At 44.2% G+C, this 17,641-nt stretch overlaps 1 protein-coding gene across 2 annotated transcripts in view; it reads left to right on the top strand.

Moving 5' to 3' along the window:
- Positions 1-17,641, top strand: part of GALNT13 (polypeptide N-acetylgalactosaminyltransferase 13) — a 157,969-nt gene that overhangs the window by 97,259 nt on the left and 43,069 nt on the right. For both annotated transcript variants that reach the window (XM_081872160.1, XM_081872161.1), the window contains exon 8: positions 5,941-6,121. In XM_081872160.1, coding sequence (XP_081728286.1) covers positions 5,941-6,121 — 181 coding nt within the window. The remainder of the gene's footprint in view (positions 1-5,940; positions 6,122-17,641) is intronic.

The following is a 17,641-nucleotide window of genomic DNA, read 5'->3' on the forward strand; positions in this document are numbered from 1 at the left end:
TAGGGGATGCTTTATCCCATGTTGATGGCCTTTCAGTTGATTCCCTGGTGGCCCGCTGGAATGTGGAGTTAACCAGGGCTATTGACTGTTTGGCTCCGAAGCGCCCTCTCCGATTGCATGGAGCCCGGAGAGCCCCGTGGTTTTCCACGGATCTGAGGGCAATGAAACAATCGTTGAGACGGCTAGAGCGCCGGTGGCGGATAACTCATTCTGAAGCTGACCGGACACAGGTTAGAGCTCAATGTCGAGCCTACCAAGTGGCGGTAGCGACGGCGAAGAAAACTTTCTTCGCCGCCTCTATTGCATCTGCAGAAAACAGCAGCAGGAGACTTTTTCAGGTGGTCCGCAATTTAGCGGAACCACCTGCTACATCGGGGCCCAGTACGGGCCACATGATCTCCTGCAATGATTTTGCAAAGTTTTTTGCAGATAAAGTCGCTCAGATTCGGGAAGAGGTAGACGCCACCGTGGGAGCAGGGCCGGGGCGGGAGAGTGCTAGAGTCCTGTCTAGTCAAATTGCATGGGATCAATTCCAATCTGTTACCACCGAGGATGTGGACAGGCTGCTTGGACGAGTGAAACCAACCACCTGTCTCCTTGATCCTTGCCCATCCTGGCTTATAAAAGCTAGCCGGGAAGGACTGGGTGATGGGCTTCGTGAGGTGGTGAATGCTTCCCTCCGTGAGGGAGCCTTCCCAGACCCACTGAAAGAGGCGGTTATCAAACCACTTCTTAAAAAACCATCTTTAGATGCGGCCACGATGGCCAACTATCGCCCAGTCTCAAATCTTCCATTCTTGGGCAAGGTGATTGAGCGAGTGGTTGCTGAACAACTCCAGGCACGCCTGGAAGAAGCGGACCATTTGGATCCCTTCCAGTCGGGATTCAGGCCTCATCATGGGACTGAAACTGCCTTGGTCGCACTGGTTGATGATCTCCGGCGGGCCAGGGACAAAGGTGAGAGCTGTTTCCTGGTTCTGCTGGATCTCTCAGCGGCGTTTGATACCATCGACCATAACATCCTCCTGGACCGTCTTGAGGGGCTGGGAGCTGGGGGCACTGTCATACAGTGGTTCCGCTCCTTCCTCCTGGGCCGTGTTCAGAAAGTGGTGGTGGGGGATGAGTGTTCAGACCCCTGGGCTCTCACTTGTGGGGTGCCTCAGGGTTCTGTCCTCTCCCCCATGCTTTTCAACATCTACATGCAGCCGCTGGGAGAGATCATCAGGGGGTTTGGGCTGGGTGTTCATCAGTATGCGGATGATACCCAGCTCTACCTCTCTTTCAAATCAGAACCAGTGAAGGCGGTGACAGTCCTGTGTGAGTGTCTGGAGGCGGTTGGAGGATGGATGGCGGCTAACAGATTGAGATTGAATCCTGACAAGACAGAAGTACTGTTTCTGGGGGACAGGAGGCGGGCAGGTGTGGAGGACTCCCTGGTCCTGAATGGGGTACCTGTGCCCCTGAAGGACCAGGTGTGCAGCCTGGGAGTCATTTTGGACTCACAGCTGTCCATGGAGGCACAAGTTAAATCCGTGTCCAGGGCAGCTGTGTACCAGCTCCATCTGGTACGCAGGCTGAGACCCTATCTGCCTGTGGACTGCCTCGCCAGAGTGGTGCATGCTCTGGTTATCTCCCGCTTGGACTACTGCAATGCACTCTACGTGGGGCTACCTTTGAAGGTGACCCGGAAACTACAACTAATCCAGAACGCAGCAGCCAGACTGGTGACAGGGAGCGGCCGCCGAGACCATATAACACCGGTCTTGAAAGACCTACATTGGCTCCCAGTACGTTTCCGAGCACAATTCAAAGTGTTGGTGCTGACCTTTAAAGCCCTAAACGGCCTCGGTCCAGTATACCTGAAGGAGCGTCTCCACCCCCATCATTCTACCCGGACACTGAGGTCCAGCACCGAGGGCCTTCTGGCGGTTCCCTCACTGCGAGAAGTCAAGTTACAGGGAACCAGGCAGAGGGCCTTCTCGGTAGTGGCGCCCTCCCTGTGGAATGCCCTCCCACCAGATGTCAAAGAGAACAACAACTACCAGACTTTTAGAAGACATCTGAAGGCAGCCCTGTTTAGGGATGCTTTTAATGTTTGATGTATCATAGTATTTTAATATTCTTTTGGAAGCCGCCCAGAGTGGCTGGGGAGGCCCAGCCAGATGGGCGGGGTATAAATAATAAATTATTATTATTATTATTATTATTATTATTTCCCCCTCACATTTGTAATTTATTCTGCAATTTATTTGTTTTGGTTTGTTTGTTTTATATAGACTGGTTTTTGTTAGTCATAGGGGAAAGTGATGCACTTTTTCAAGCTTCTTTTCTTAGTCATAAGGGCTAAGCCCTTTTTCCTTTTAGAAAATGAAAGCGAAGATATTCTGTAACCTGGATTCTGTGCCAAATGCCGCATTCTGTGCTTTTTACACTTCCCTTTTAGAATTACTGGTGTCTGCTGAGCTTTCTTAGTAGTAGGACTATTCTCGTCAAACAGCTATAGGACCAAGTCTGCTGGATCAGGCCAATGACCCATCTAGTTCCATGGGAAACCTACAAACTGGACTTGATTATGGCAGCACTCTGCCCACCTGCAGTTTCCAGCAATTGGTATTCAGAAGCATAATGTGTCTAACAACAGAGGGAGAACATAGCCATCATGGCTAGTACCCATTGACAGTCTTGTCCTCCATGAATTTGTCTAGTACTTTTTAAAAGTTGGTGGCCATTACTGCCTACTGTGGGAACAAGTTCCACATTTTAACAATGTGCTGCATGAAGAACTTTTATCTGTCCTGAATCCTCCAACATTCAGCTTCATTGGAAGACCTTGAGTTTTCTTTAAAGAGACAGGAACAGGTGGCACTGTGGTCTAAACCACTGAACCTCTTGGGCTTGCTAATCAGAAGGTTAGCAGTTCAAATCCCTATGACGGGGAGAGCTCTCGTTGCTTTGTCCCAGCTCTCGCCAACTTAGCAGTTCGAAAGCACACCAGTGCAAGTAGATAATTAGGTACCACTGTGGTATGAAGGTAAACGGCATTTCCATGTGCTCTGGTTTTCATCACGGTGTTCTGCTTCACCAGAAATGGTTTAGTCCTGCTGGCCTCATGACCCAGAAAGCTATCTGTGGATAGATGCAGGCTCCTTCAGCCTGAAAGTGAGATGAGTGCTACAACCCCATAGTCGCCTTTGACTGGACTTAACAGTCCAGGGGTCCTTTACTTTTTTACCTCTTTAAAGAGAGGGGTTGGTGGTTGTTGATAGTTACATTTTTATTTTTATTTTAAAAACAACAACACACAAGCGCACCCCCCCCCAGAACAATGCTGTGTCATTTTTCAAATTTTGCTATGCTCTTGACTTGGCTACTTGCCCTTGAACTGTGAAAGTTGTTTTGATATTGTCATGGGTGATCTCAACTTGTTTACATATATATATATATATATATATATATATATATATATATATATATATGCAGGTTTTGGTGTCCTCGGGTGTCTTCCCGTGTAAAAGTTGGGGTGTCTAGGCGACGTTTCGACGAGGTCTCACTCGTCATCTTCAGGCTGGTGCTTTCCTGAAGATGACGAGTGAGACCTCGTCGAAACGTCGCCTAGACACCCCAACTTTTACACGGGAAGACACCCGAGGACACCAAAACCTGCATTCCTGTACCCGTGAAAATCTACGAAAGCATATATATATATATATATATGCAGGTTTTGGTGTCCTCGGGTGTCTTCCCGTGTAAAAGTTGGGGTGTCTAGGCGACGTTTCTAATTAAGGAACAAAAGAAGAAAAGGCACACTAGCCTGGGAACTTCCTCTCTGCCCAGAACATTGGAGGCTATACACCACACCCCCTCTACAGTATTTATAGGAACTCAAACACTGAGATCCTGCTCTGTTCCAGTAACAAGAAGCCGAAAGCACCAGCCTGAAGATGACGAGTGAGACCTCGTCGAAACGTCGCCTAGACACCCCAACTTTTACACGGGAAGACACCCGAGGACACCAAAACCTGCATATATATATATATATATACACACACACACACACATACACCAATATACACGTGCATAATTGCTTTAGAACTAATTAAACTCTGCAATCAGTTTCTATAGCAACCTTTCCACTAATACAAATAATCTTTAAATGCTCGAGTCTGTTCTTACTTAATAAAAATGTAGCCATGTTCAGTTGGAATGCCGAGGACTTTAATAGAGATTCATTTTCTTTAGAACAGATGCTTGGCCAAGTTCAGCCTTTTAATAGAAGTTTAAGTGATAGTCTGGTAGGATGGTGTGGGAGCAGTTGGAACCAGATTTTTAAAATGTTAATCTCCAGTCCCTTTGTGACAAAAAAAGCACTTTAACATACAGCCAGATTTCATTAATCAGGGTCAGAGTGAGAGATGCAATATTTAAAGCACCACACAATTTGAGAGAGCACAAATAGAAATCTATTAACACATATGCCTAGATCACCTAAAAAGATGCAGGTACTTTAGGCCCTTCACAACAGTCTTGCAAGACAAATTGATTCATTGTCCTTGGGGTTTTCCCTTTAACTATTGTGCTATGAAAAATTCATTGCTAGCATGGAGAAGCAGCCAAAAATTGTTGTGCTACTTAAGCCATGTGAGGATCCCTCTCTGAATCCTATCACCCAATTACAATAATTAAGCCAGAAACACCAAAATTTATCAGTGCCTTGGTTTATCAGTGCCTTGGTTTAGTGATTAACTCTGTCTATATGCCAATACATTTAGACGATGTGTGTTTGTGAAAGAGAGAAGAGAAACTCCTCTTTTAAGATTGCACCCGCTAGCTAGCAAGCTCTATCCAGCTTGCTGTGTGGTGTATTAGGCTGTGGAACAAGCCATTTGCTTGTGTCTCTACAGATTTTCTTTCTAAGCTCCATAGGACAGTTTAGCAGTACTGTGATCACAGACACATTTCCCATGAGCCAAGAGCTGATGTATATGACTTGTATTTGATATGGTGACCTTTCATTTTCTGGTGAAAATGGATGTTGTGATATATATCCCTCACGCTTTAACTCCAGTACAGAAGGCAATTATTGGTTTGTGTGAGACAAAATCAAATCAGCATGAAATGTCAGTTGTCTGAAGGCTAGATGACATGTTACAGAAGGCAATGGGGAAACATGTGCAAATCTTCTGTGTCTGCTTCTGCAATAATATGAAACTCATTGTTTTGACCTACAGTGAGATTTGTGAGCTGCAGTCTCTCAGGTCTGAGATCTGTGAATGACTCCTGCAATTGATAGCACTTCCCAATAGAAGTGGGTAGAAACACCTTATTTTGGTGTTTCTCAATTCATTCATCCAACCATTCTGTCCCATTCCATCATCATCATCATCATTAAAAACAAAGAGTTGCATTTGAATAATATTTAAATATGTATTTTTGAAAGTGCTTTCTCACAAGATGCACATTTCTACGTTTGCTTCCAAAAATACAAATTTCTAATCATTTTTTATGTAAGGATAACTACATCTAATTCCATGAGATGAGATCAGTGCATATCAGAGTTTGCAGAGAATGAGTTGATCAGGGCCCTCCCGACTTCTTGTATTCAGGTCTCTGTGCCACCTGTGACTGAGATCAGATTGGGCCACCATATCTGGAGAGTTCAACAGTTTAATAACAGCCGTGTCAAGAATTTGCTGTCATGTACCCTCCAAGTTGTGACCTGAGTTGTCCTAAACTCTGCTGAAATCAGTGGGACATCTCCCAAGTAAATCAATTTGGTAAAGGCACCTGCAGTTTTACATAGCTGAAATTCAGGGGTGACATGTTGCTTGAGCTTCAACTTCTCACCCTGTGGTCCTGGTACAGTAAATAAGTAGCAGCCTAAAATTTAATTTGGTGTCTGAAAACAAGCTGATTAATTTTGATTTCCTGTTTGCATTTCAGATCTGGCAGTGTGGAGGCTCATTGGAGATTGTAACATGTTCACATGTTGGTCACGTCTTTCGAAAAGCTACGCCTTATACATTTCCTGGGGGTACTGGTCATGTAATTAACAAGAACAATAGACGGCTTGCAGAAGTATGGATGGATGAATTTAAAGATTTCTTCTATATAATATCCCCAGGTAAGGAAGTATTTCATGATAATTTTGTCACAAGCATGGCATAGTAGAAATATCGTGTGTGTGTGTGTGTGTGTGTGTGTGTGTGTGTAGTTTAATGGATAACTCTGTGTTGAGGGTTAATTGTACTACCTAATTCAGTCTTAGCACATCAGGAGGAGGTACATTCTTTAATAATAAAACCAGAACCATTTCAGGATTGCTTTGTAAAACAGTGGCTTTAGCAAGCTTCCAAATTGCCAAGATGTCTTTGGCTTTTTCTGTGTTTATACAAGACTATGTAGAATGTAAAAGAGCTCCATTGGTCTTGCATAGCTCTTTTGTATATTAGTTCTGGGGTACACATGCAAAGTAGGAAATATTTTAAAAGATTTTAAATGCTATTCTTCTACAGCTGAATCCAACCTTTTCCCTTTTCAGTTTCCAATACAAAGGCATTATTTTAGTAGGGTAGACAACTTTATTTAAAAACAATTACCGGTATTGTGGAAATAACTTTTTTAAAAAAAATAAATAAATCCCAACAACGAATCCCATTGGCACCATTTTTGAATCCAATGTTGACATGATATCAGCGAGGCTGAGGATATTGTAAATTGTGAAGGATGCAATCCTTTGCCCTCATCCCTGGGAGTAAACCCCTTTAAACCCAATGGATCTTACCTCTGAGTAGAAGGTATAGGGGTTGTGCTGTAAGTGAACACTTTTACACAGAGTGCTGATTGAAAGCTAGAGATAAGCAAAGTATGCTCATACCTGGGAATAGTTTTGGTTCAATTTTAACTTAACATGCAAATGTGGAGCAGTTCCAAAGCTGGATAAAGCCTAGTTGAGTGACTGTTGGGGATAATGTAAACTTTGCTCTGCTTTCTGAAAGGGATGCCCAGCAGTAGGGTGGCATTCATACTGTCAATACCCCTCCCTCAGTACACCTATGGAAAGCTCCATGGTTATAGATGTTCCATCAGCAGTGTTATCCTAGTGATGCGTGTGGTGAGGCAGGGGTGGTATGTAGGGTGATGCAGAGGATCCTGAGCTCCCTAATTCACTCAAAGCCCCCACCTCAGAAGGGCCCAAATGTATGCCAGTTCCAAAGTTGGTATAGTAAGTTCCCTTCCGCAGGGGTCAATGGAAAGATAAATCTCTTTTTTAATGGTGGAGACGAGGGAAAAGCCATTCCTACCACCCTGCCTTTGGCCATCTGGAAGGACATTGAATGTGACAGTTGTTCTGTCACGGAATTGCTCCTCCACCACAAAATTCTTCCTAAATGTAATTTTCGTTTTCATATTCTTCTTTTGATAAGTTTACATTACATTAAACTGGTAGTGTTTTTTTTTTTAAATAATAATAATCTAGAATTTCCTTTGCATATTCTTGATGCAGTTTAAGATTATTGGGGAAACTGTTCTTTTTGCTTCAAGATACCTAATCTTGCAGATAACTTGAAGTAAGGCTGAAACCATTCTTTAGTAAGTTTTCAACGTTTTGAATGGAAAGTGTGTGGTTCTTTCCTTGATCAAAGACAAGAATTGAAAACTTCAAATTGTAGCTTTGATCAGGAATAAAATAAAATAACTGTATTTATCTGAAGTGCCGGTTCTCTGGTAATCGTTGCTTTCTTCCCTGTATTTCAAAAGGACACTTGATTGGAGGAAGCTAGGTTTTCTGGCGGGGTTGTAAGATGTTATCAGCTTCATGAGCCAAGGCCTTTAAAGGAGAGAAAGGAGAGAAAGAGATGAGGCTTTGTTACGTTTGTCTGTAGTTATTCATGAAGATATGCTACAGATTAACATAATAAGGCCACAAGCTTCTTCCATGTAGTTAAAAACCTGTCACATACCTTTCTTCACAAAAGGAAGCTTAAAATGTCAAATGCAAAAACATGCAGTTCTATGTGTCTGTTTTATTTTACTATGGATGGCATTTATACCTTTCATTTTTGTACTGAAAAAATAAGTACATTTTTGTACTGAAAAAATAAAATAATAATCCTTAAAGATAGGGACAGGCAATGTGGTACCATCCAGATGTTGTAGATTCCAGCTCCATCAGTTCCAGCCAGCATAGCCAATGGGATTATGGGAGTAATAATTATAATTATAATTATAAATTATAAATTCTATACTGCCCTTCATCCATAGGAGCCAACTCCTGAGGCCAAGGTCCCTAAAATATTTGAGGGGCAGCCCCCCCCCCCAGTATTTTATTCAAGTTTCTTCATCTATCCTGCATTCATCTGAGGAACACAGGGTGGTTTACAACATAAAAATACATACCGGAGTAACAAACAAAAACAATACCCCCTGCAGTTTTAAAGGCTGTAGATTGTTTAATTAGCTGAAGCCCTGGGAGAAGAGGAATGCTTTTGCCTGGTGCCTAAAGATATGCAATGAAGGTTATGTAATGAATAAAGATATGTAACAAATGAACTTTATTAGTTGCCTTTCTTTATGTGCACATTCTAGGGCTTGCATCATACAGGGTGAGGCAACCATCTTTAGACAGCAGATTGTAGGCATCAGTAGAGGGTGTTGAATCATCAGATACTTGGATTCATGTTTTTAATCAGAGTGCAGAGGGCGCTTCCAATTGGATTTTCTGCTACAGGTGTCAAAATGCGTGGAGTCCTTGGAAGTACTGTTTAAAACTGAATCATAATTCTTTCTCTGCCTTGTCTATAATTAGCTTCCCGCTTTACCTGTGTTTGCCTCCTGTCTTTGGCTTCAATAAATGTAGGCATCATTCTGTTATTCAGGCTGTTATCACAAAAAATTCCCATTTAATATTAATTTGGTGCTTGGAAAGTAGGATGAGCTTACAACTCCGCATGTTGTATAATGCAAAGTTTAATTGTAATTGCTTTTGTGATGGTTTTCTATTTTGATTAAGTTTTTAATTATGTGTGGTTTAGAACAGTGTCAGGTTTCTAAAGCAGGGGGTAAAGGTCAGATTCAATAATTATTTCAGAAACAAAGCAAATGCTTTAGGCTAACAAAGCAGATATTGAATTTTTTTTTTCTAAAACAAAAAGCTTTCAGGATTATTAAGAGACAATGATTAATTATAAAGCTATGTTCCTTTGTAAGTGTTTACCGTGAGCAAATTAAAGGAAATGTCACTCACTTTTCAACTTCCTCCTTGCTTCACCATTTTACAGCACAATCCTATACATGTTTATTTAGAAGTACACCTCACTTAGTTCAGCTCGGCGTGCTCCCAAATGAAAGTGCAGAGGATTGAATTCCTAAACACACAGAGTAGGGAGTAAGTTCCATTGGAAGCCTGGGATACCTCAGTTGGTAAAGCATGAGACTCTTAATTTCAGGGTCGTGGGTTTGAGCCCTACGTTGGGCAAAAGATTCCTGCACTGAAATGCACCAACTTCAGCTAGGCACTTTAAGGAGCGTTTGTTGCCAAAATATTCCAGGGCAGGGAGTGCAGGTCTATCCCCGCCCCCCTACAGTTTACATGCCTGCTCCTTGGGAGAAACCTAGACAGCATCTTAAAAAGCAGAGACATCAACTTGCCAACAAAGGTCCATATAGTTAAAGCCTTGGTTTTCCCAGTAGTGATGTATGGAAGTGAGAGCTGGACCATAAAGAAGGCTGATCGCTGAAGAATTGATGTTTTTTAATTATGGTCCTGGAGGAGACTCTTGAGAGTCCCATGGACTGCAAGAAGAACAAACCTATCCATTCTTAAGGAAATCAGCCCTGAGTGCTCACTGGAAGGACAGATTGTGAAGCTGAGGCTCCAATACTTTGGCCACCTCATGAGAAGAGAAGACTCCCTGGAAAAGACCCTGATGTTGGGAAAGATGGAGGGCACAAGGAGAAGGGGATGACAGAGGACGAGATGGTTGGACAGTATTCTCGAAGCTACCAGCATGAGTTTGACCAAACTGCGGGAGGCAGTGGAAGGCAGGAGTGCCTGGCGTGCTCTGGTCCATGGGGTCACGAAGAGTCGGACACGACTAAACGACTAAACAACAAGATATCTGCTGGTGGCTTTGGTGGTAGCAGCAGTATCAACTCTGACCCTTGTCATGCTTCTTCTCTAGTTCACAGGAATGACACAAGAGTTAGAATGCTGGGGGAGAGGGAGGGAGGAATACATTTGCCATAATTGACAGAGTTCTCCACTCAGCACTAGAGGATAGTATAATTCTCAAGGCACTCTGGGGGAGTGAAACATGGCAGCAGCTGGAATCACTTTTAAATGATAAATGTGTCTCCACCCAATATATATGGGGGGACAAAATCACCATTTGAAATGGTCGCTGAAATTCCCCTACCAAATTCACCAACTGCAAGTAAGCATATTGTCAGGGAACTGCCATCGGAGCCAGAGGAGGAGGGAGGGCTCCAGAGGGATGCCGGAGAACGTCCCAGGAGGGAGAGAGGCAGCCCATCTGCTGGGGAAGGAAATCAGCGTAGCACCAGTGGAGAAGGGGGGCAGATGGGGGAATCGGCAAGGGGGCTCCATGACTCCTCACCGGAGACCAGCGGGGAGAGCATGGGTCCTCCGCTGCCCACACCCTCCCTGCGCAGAAGACTTCCGCGCAGGGAGAGTAGGTGGAGACTAGGCGTCAAAGAGCTTCTTTGCTGGAAGAAGTTCAAGAAACACCCACTGACGGATTCTGCCAGCGATTGAGACAGCCACGGATGAGCGGCTGTCCGGACAGAAAGGGTTCACCCAGGTAACCCAGCCAGGTGTGGTGACAACTTACTCACGAGCAACCCCTGGAACCATTACAGCAATCCGTCAGTCACTGACGTTGCTTGTGCGAAGCCCCAGAGAGGCAGCACGATGAGCCGAACAGGGACAGCCGGAGAGCCGGAGCAACCAGCTGCAATGCAGAGTCTGGTAGAGAGGAACCAAGACTTGGAACAGCATGTAGCTATCCTGACAGCACGGCTGGACGAAAGACGGGCTCAGGATGCACAGGTCAGACCCACCCCCATCGCAAGGAAGGTACCGGGGCTAGTACACAAGTTTGGTGGGAAGCCCCAGGACTACAATGCTTTCCGAACGGAAGTACAGTACGCTTTGGAACTGCATAGTGATGACTTTGCTGATGATGGGGAGAGGGTGGCTTACATTGTGGGGCATCTGCAGGATGGGGCGCACGAATGGATCAGGCCCCTAATGGCGACGCAAAATGATGCCTTGAAGGACCTTAAGAAATTCTTCCAGGCAATGGATGCGATGTACTCCAGCGAAGTGGAGCAAAGTGTGACTCGGTGGGAACTGATGGGGTGCAGGCAGGGGAGCCAGTCCGTCAGAGACTACTGGTCGTGTTTTGCGATGTTAATCCACCGGCTCGGGTGGGATCTGGACTCTGAACCGATACAAATGTTGTTTGAGGAGGGTCTGTCCCCAGCAGTGAAAGACGAGTTGTCCTGCCCGCCCCACCCACGGTCGATGGATGAGCTCACCAAGGCTGTGCTTGCTATTGGCGTACGCCAGGAAGCGCGGGCTCAGGAGAAGTGTGAAGTGAGAGGGGAAATTTTTTACCAAGCTGGACCTCAGGGGAGCATACAATTTGATTAGGATAAGGGAGGGGGACGAATGGAAAACTACCATGTTCACCCCCCTAGGGGCTTTTGAGTACTTAGTCATGCCATTTGTATTACAATCGGGCTCCGCCTGCTTTCAAGCATTCATGCACCACGTGTTGGGGCCCCTGCTGTACAAGAATTGCATAGCCTTTTTGGATGACATCTTAATCTATTCGGACAATGAGAAGCAACACGTCAGAGACGTCAGGGAAGTACTACAGAGACTGCAGAAGCACCAGTTGTGGGTCAAGCTGGAGAAATGCCAATTTCATGCCAGAGAGGTCGAGTTTCTGGGGTACAAGTTGTCAGACAAGGGCCTAGCTATGGACCCAAGCAAGGTGAAGGCAGTGCTGGAATGGAAGGCCCCCAAAACTCGGAAGGATGTGCAGAGGTTCTTAGGGTTCAGCAACTTCTACAGGAAGTTCATAAAGAACTTCACTCACTTGACCGCGCCCATCACAGATTGTCTCAGTAGCAAAAAGAAGTTCGCGTGGACAGAAAGTGCCCAGCAATCCTTTGAAAGACTGAAGAAGGCGTTTGCTTTGGAGGAGCAGCTCCTGCACGTTGATCTGGAGAAGCCCATGAGACTGGAGACGGATGCATCCGACCGAGCCATCGGAGCGGTCCTTTTGCAGCCAGGGGCCAAGCAGGACTGGAGGCCATGTGCCTTTTTCTCAAGGAAGCTGAGCAAGTCGGAGCAAAACTATCCCGTGTATGACCGCGAACTGCTTCCGCGCAGGGAGAGTAGGCGGAGACTAGGTGTCAAAGAGCTTCTTTGCTGGAAGAAGTTCAAGAAACACCCACTGACGGATTCTGCCAGCGATTGAGACAGCTATGGATGAGTGGCTGTCCGGACAGAAAGGGTTCACCCAGGTAACCCAGCCAGGTGTAGCGATGACTTACGCACGAGCAACCCCTAGAACCATTACACATATGTTGCCTTTTTTATGCCTCAATAAAATTCTCAAAATCCCTCCAAAGTGACTCCCTCAGTGGTGACTCGAATAATAGGAAGCAAAATAATTTGGGGAGAAAATGAGTCACTGCTGATTATTTTTGTCACACACCCTCAGAATTCATGCACAAAGCCAATTCGGGGGGGGGGGAGGAGGATGTATACCATGCATATTTTATGTTTAAGTGGGTATTTTATTTCAGATTTTTTAAAAAAAATGTTATTATGGACTACCAGGCTTTTGAAATAAGCAGGCAAACAACTGAATAAATAATTGATGGCACTGCCAATTTCCTCTTTGAATGGTAGGTAGAAAATGCATAAAAGACAACTTTTCTGTTAGAAAACATACTGAATAGAAGCTATTTGGAATGTTTTCGTGGAGCCTTTCCACAGGAATACTTTCCATTTTGTGTCATGGAACTTTCCGAGTAAGAAGAAACAGAAGTATTGTTCAAATGCCTTTTTGAACAGATTTATACAGACTCTAGGTAATATAATCCTCAGTTTAGGCATCATGGCAACTATGGTTAGAACAAACAAGACTGGGAGGAGGAAATCTGTGCTCACAGCAGGAGAGGAGATTACCATCGTTCATTCTCAGTCTCAAAACTATGGTTAGAGCAGTGTTTCCCAACCTTTTTTGGGCAAAGGCACACTTGTTTCATGAAAAAAATCTCGAGGCACACCACCATGCCAGATGGGGAAAGGTCACTTTTTACTTATGTAAAAAAAAATAAAAAAATAGTAACAGCATAGAAGGTAATGATTATCTCTTTGATGTCTGATGGGAGGGCATTCCACAGGGCGGGCGCCACTACTGAGAAGGCCCTCTGCCTGGTTCCCTGTAACCTCACTTTTCACAGTGAGGGAATTGCCAGAAGGCCCTTGGCACTGGATCTCAGTGTCTGGGCTGAACGATGGTGGCGGAGACGCTACTTCAGGTATACTGGACCGAAACCGCTTAGGGCTTTAAAGGTCAGCACCAACACTTTGAATTGTGCTCGGAAAGGTACTGGGAGCCAATGTAGGTCTTTCAAGACTGTCCTTACGTGGTCTCGGCGGCAGGTAGCAGCACTCACAGCTTATGGACTGCACCGTGTAACAGGTGTCTGGCCCAGCAGCCTAAGGCGGACAAGCCACTGAAACAGGCATTCAGAATCCATTCATTTCATAAAACCTGCAGGGCTCAATCTCTGTGTTTGTGTATGTGTGTGTTTCTGTTTTGCCCAAGGGTCTGGGGGTGGGAGAGAGCTCTTTAGCATGATGCTTTTAAAACAATTAAATTATCAACAAACAAACCTGATGATACGAATAGCAACGTCAGGTGCTACCGGGGGGGGGAGGGGGCCTACTCGGAAGTAAATACTGCGTCCAGGCGCAATTAGCGCTGATTTAAGGTGCACCAAGACTGCCTAAAAACCTCACCAAAGATATGCAACAAAGCGCTTCGTTGCAGAGGGGAGAGTTTGTGCACCGTGGAGGCTGGAGGGCTTCTATTCTACATGCGGGGGTTGGGGGGGCGAGGAAAATGTGCTCCGTGGGGGGGGGGGCGGGGAAGGCAAGAAAAGGAGCTGAGCTCTAACTATAGGCTCCCACGCTTGAGCACGCCCGACTCGGTGGGGCAGACCACCCTCTCTCCTGGAGGAGGAGGAGGAAGAGGAGGAGGAGAATCCCATCCACGGCGTGGCCTCCCGCGCTCCTGAACGGGAAATCTCTGCAGCCCAAGACTCTCCGCGAGGCAGCTCCTCCCTTCCTGCCTTGAGCCGCCGCCAGCCGCGCCCCCTCCCCAGTTATCTGCTGCCTGCCAAGCCCCACCCCTCTTCATTGTCCTCCCCTTCTGTTTATTCCCCTTCCTCCATCCCTCGCTTTTTTCCCTCTCTTTCCTTTTTTTAAAAAAATATTTTCTCTTCCCCTTCTTTTTTCCCACCCTTTCTCCCCGCCCTCCTGGGTTAAAGGATTTGAGCAATGGGTCTGGAGGTGGAGCTCGTCGGAGGATTAGCCCGACTCGCCCGCCTCCCTCCCACGGCACACTAGGCAACGTCCGGCGGCACACTAGTGTGCCGCGGAACACCGGTTGGGAAACACTGGGTTAGAGGACTGGAAATACAATACCTGGATTTCATTTTGGTTTTTTCTGTCTTTAGTCTACTTTTATTTTAACATTTTGATACATGGATTTCTGTGCATCAGTTCCTATGAGCACTTGAAAAGTTAAATATATTTGGAAAAACTTGCACATAGTTTTATTAATTTATGGTTGTTGTTTTTGTGGCTACTATTATATGCTTATAACTTCTGTGTTTTTGAAGCCGCTGTAAACTTGTTGAGGAAGCAGCATATTAATAAATCACATTTTACATTTAAACGTTACACTTTCTCTGGCTTTCTGTGAGACACTTCCAGAAGCAAGGATTGTATGGGAAGGCAGAAATATTTTCTTTAGTTTGTTTACTACTGCTTGCTCATTCTTTCAAATCTTTTCCGAGGCAAGCAACACTATTATACTGGATGGTGAAAAGAGGAAAGGAATTGAAGCTATTACTCAAGGGGGAAATGGTGCTTAGAATAATTGTACCCTTCTGCCTATATCTGTTCTATTTTCTGCTGGAGAATGTGCATAGGCATATCTTTCCCTTCATTACTTGCATGTAACACAATGTACTCCTCTGGGAAGCCTTATGCCTATCTCAGGGCAATGCCTGCTCACATAGCTTGTATCTATATATTTTATTTAAAAGTTCTCATGAAAAGCTTTCCGAAGATCACGTGATTTTTGAAGCCATCGTCTTTGCTAGGAATATTCTGTATGTGGTGATGGCTTCATTGCATAAAAACCTGAGGCAAGCATCTGTAGAGTAGCCAATCTCTTTTTCTTTTCTTTTTTGAAATTGCATTTGTATACCATGATGAAGTATATACATCCAGCAGCCAACCTGAGGCATCTGTATTGCAATCACATGGAACTCAATACACTTGCTCCCAAAAGTTGTCCTTGCAAGTTCAAGTTGAGGCAGATGTCCCTTTAGGGCATAATCAAGGTTTTAAAAGCTAGCCCTTTATTGCAGCTCAGGAAGAGAATTTCTAACACTGAGAACAGATGGGCAGTTGGACACATTACCTAGAAATATGAGTATTCTGCATTTCTAGACCTTCTAAACAATAGCAAGGAAAAATATCATGCACTGAAATGTTTCACTATATTGGAAAGTGGACTTGATTACCTTAGAGAAAGCATTTTAAAGAACCATGATTCTGGGAAGGAAGCTGCTGAGGGCCGTTTTTACATTGCTTAGTTTGCGCGAGAACGAAGCAGTAACCTTGCCTAGCATGATAGTCTATATTTAACATTGTCTCGGAAATGTGTTCTAACTCTTGGTTAGTGTGATTAAGCTGGCCAGAGGAAGGATATTTTGATTAGCTGAATAGCAAAGATGCGTTTTAACTGAAATTTATCCTGCTGCAGTGTGTATTAAGGAAAAAAAATTGAAATTACTGATGTTCGTTTTTAAAAGTGGTTATGAAGACATGTGTGAATGGAAATGACCTTTTGGTTTGCTGATATTATATTGATTGAAAGAGTAATAGTGGATGGCTTATTCTTGATTGCTTGTAAGGGATTTCTAGCTGGAAACCTACCTATTTCTTGAAATTTCATATAGTGCCAAGGCTTGTACAATCTAAAGACATTTTGCAGCATTTAGACGAAGCACATCTACACTGGCTTCATCAAATACTCCTGAATTTCACTGTAGATATGTTGGTTTAGGAGTCACTGGTATAGGCAACGAAAGGAGTGGTAGGCTTGCACACAAGGATTTTGAATTTGCTGCTGGTGCCAGTAATTACCCCAATATCAGCACATGGAAAACCAATTTCTTTTTGCCCCAGACTTGTTGCATAGTCCTTTACCTAGTAGTAGCAAAACCCTGTGTGCTTCAGATCACTGAATGTGCCCTATGTGGTGAAATAGAGATGCAACAGCAGAACAGGGGCTGTTACGCTTTAAATGGAAGGAAATCTGTTCTACCGCAAAGTTGGGGGGGGGGGAACGACTATATACAGCCATGAGACTCAGTAGCTGACATTGGAACAGTAACTGCATCTCAGCCTAACCTGGCTCACATGATGGTTGTGGGGATTAAATAAGGAGAGTGAGAACCATGTACTCCACCTTGAGCTTCTTTGAGAAGCAGTTGGGATAGATAAGCAACAAATAAATAAAATAATTTATAAGAACACTAACAGAACAATTAGAAGTTCTGTTCAAACCTTGTAGTGAGCAGTTTGGGAGGAAATGAAGTTGGAAAACCCAGTGTAAAAGACCAGTTCATACAATACTTGCTGACACAAACATCTTCAGGTACATGCTCACTTAGAAAGAGATGCTATGGATCTTTCATGTATGTAACTTGTATAAATTCCTATGGTTCCAGTGGCTTTTCAAAAACTGTTATTGTGATAATGGGACTTGCTACTATGCAATAACGAGAAACTAGCATTTAGTGGTTCACGTATCATTTGCACATGCTAAATATGTGTTGTAAGGGTATTTATAATGAGGTAGAGTCTCTTATTGATTCATTTATGAGAACATATTAAATTAGGTTTGCTTTCTTTCAAAAAAAACCACTCCAAAACATTAAAAGTATATTTATCTTAAATTATGGTGTAAGTTAGTGGTACGTCACTTACATTATGATGTAGCACAGTTTTTGCTATAGTTTTCAAAGGTTCACAAACTGTAAGTAACGGCAAAAAGAAGAAAGAGCCATTCTAGAGAGAAAGAGGATTTGGTCTCAAGGGTCTCAATACTTTAAAAGCTGCAGAGAAAGTAAATAAAGATGAATCTGAAGGCAGAGGAGGTAGCTGGGAGAGAGAAGTGATGTTGCAAGGGAGCACCGGTGGGATATATAGTTTGATATCCATGCAGCTAGAACTGGAGATTGATTCTGGAACAGGTTTTATTTACCAGCATTCAGCTTGCTGAAAAAAAATAGATGG

Source organism: Podarcis erhardii (genome assembly GCF_964252035.2).
Source record: "Podarcis erhardii genome assembly, chromosome: 1".
Classification (NCBI taxonomy): domain Eukaryota; kingdom Metazoa; phylum Chordata; class Lepidosauria; order Squamata; family Lacertidae; genus Podarcis; species Podarcis erhardii.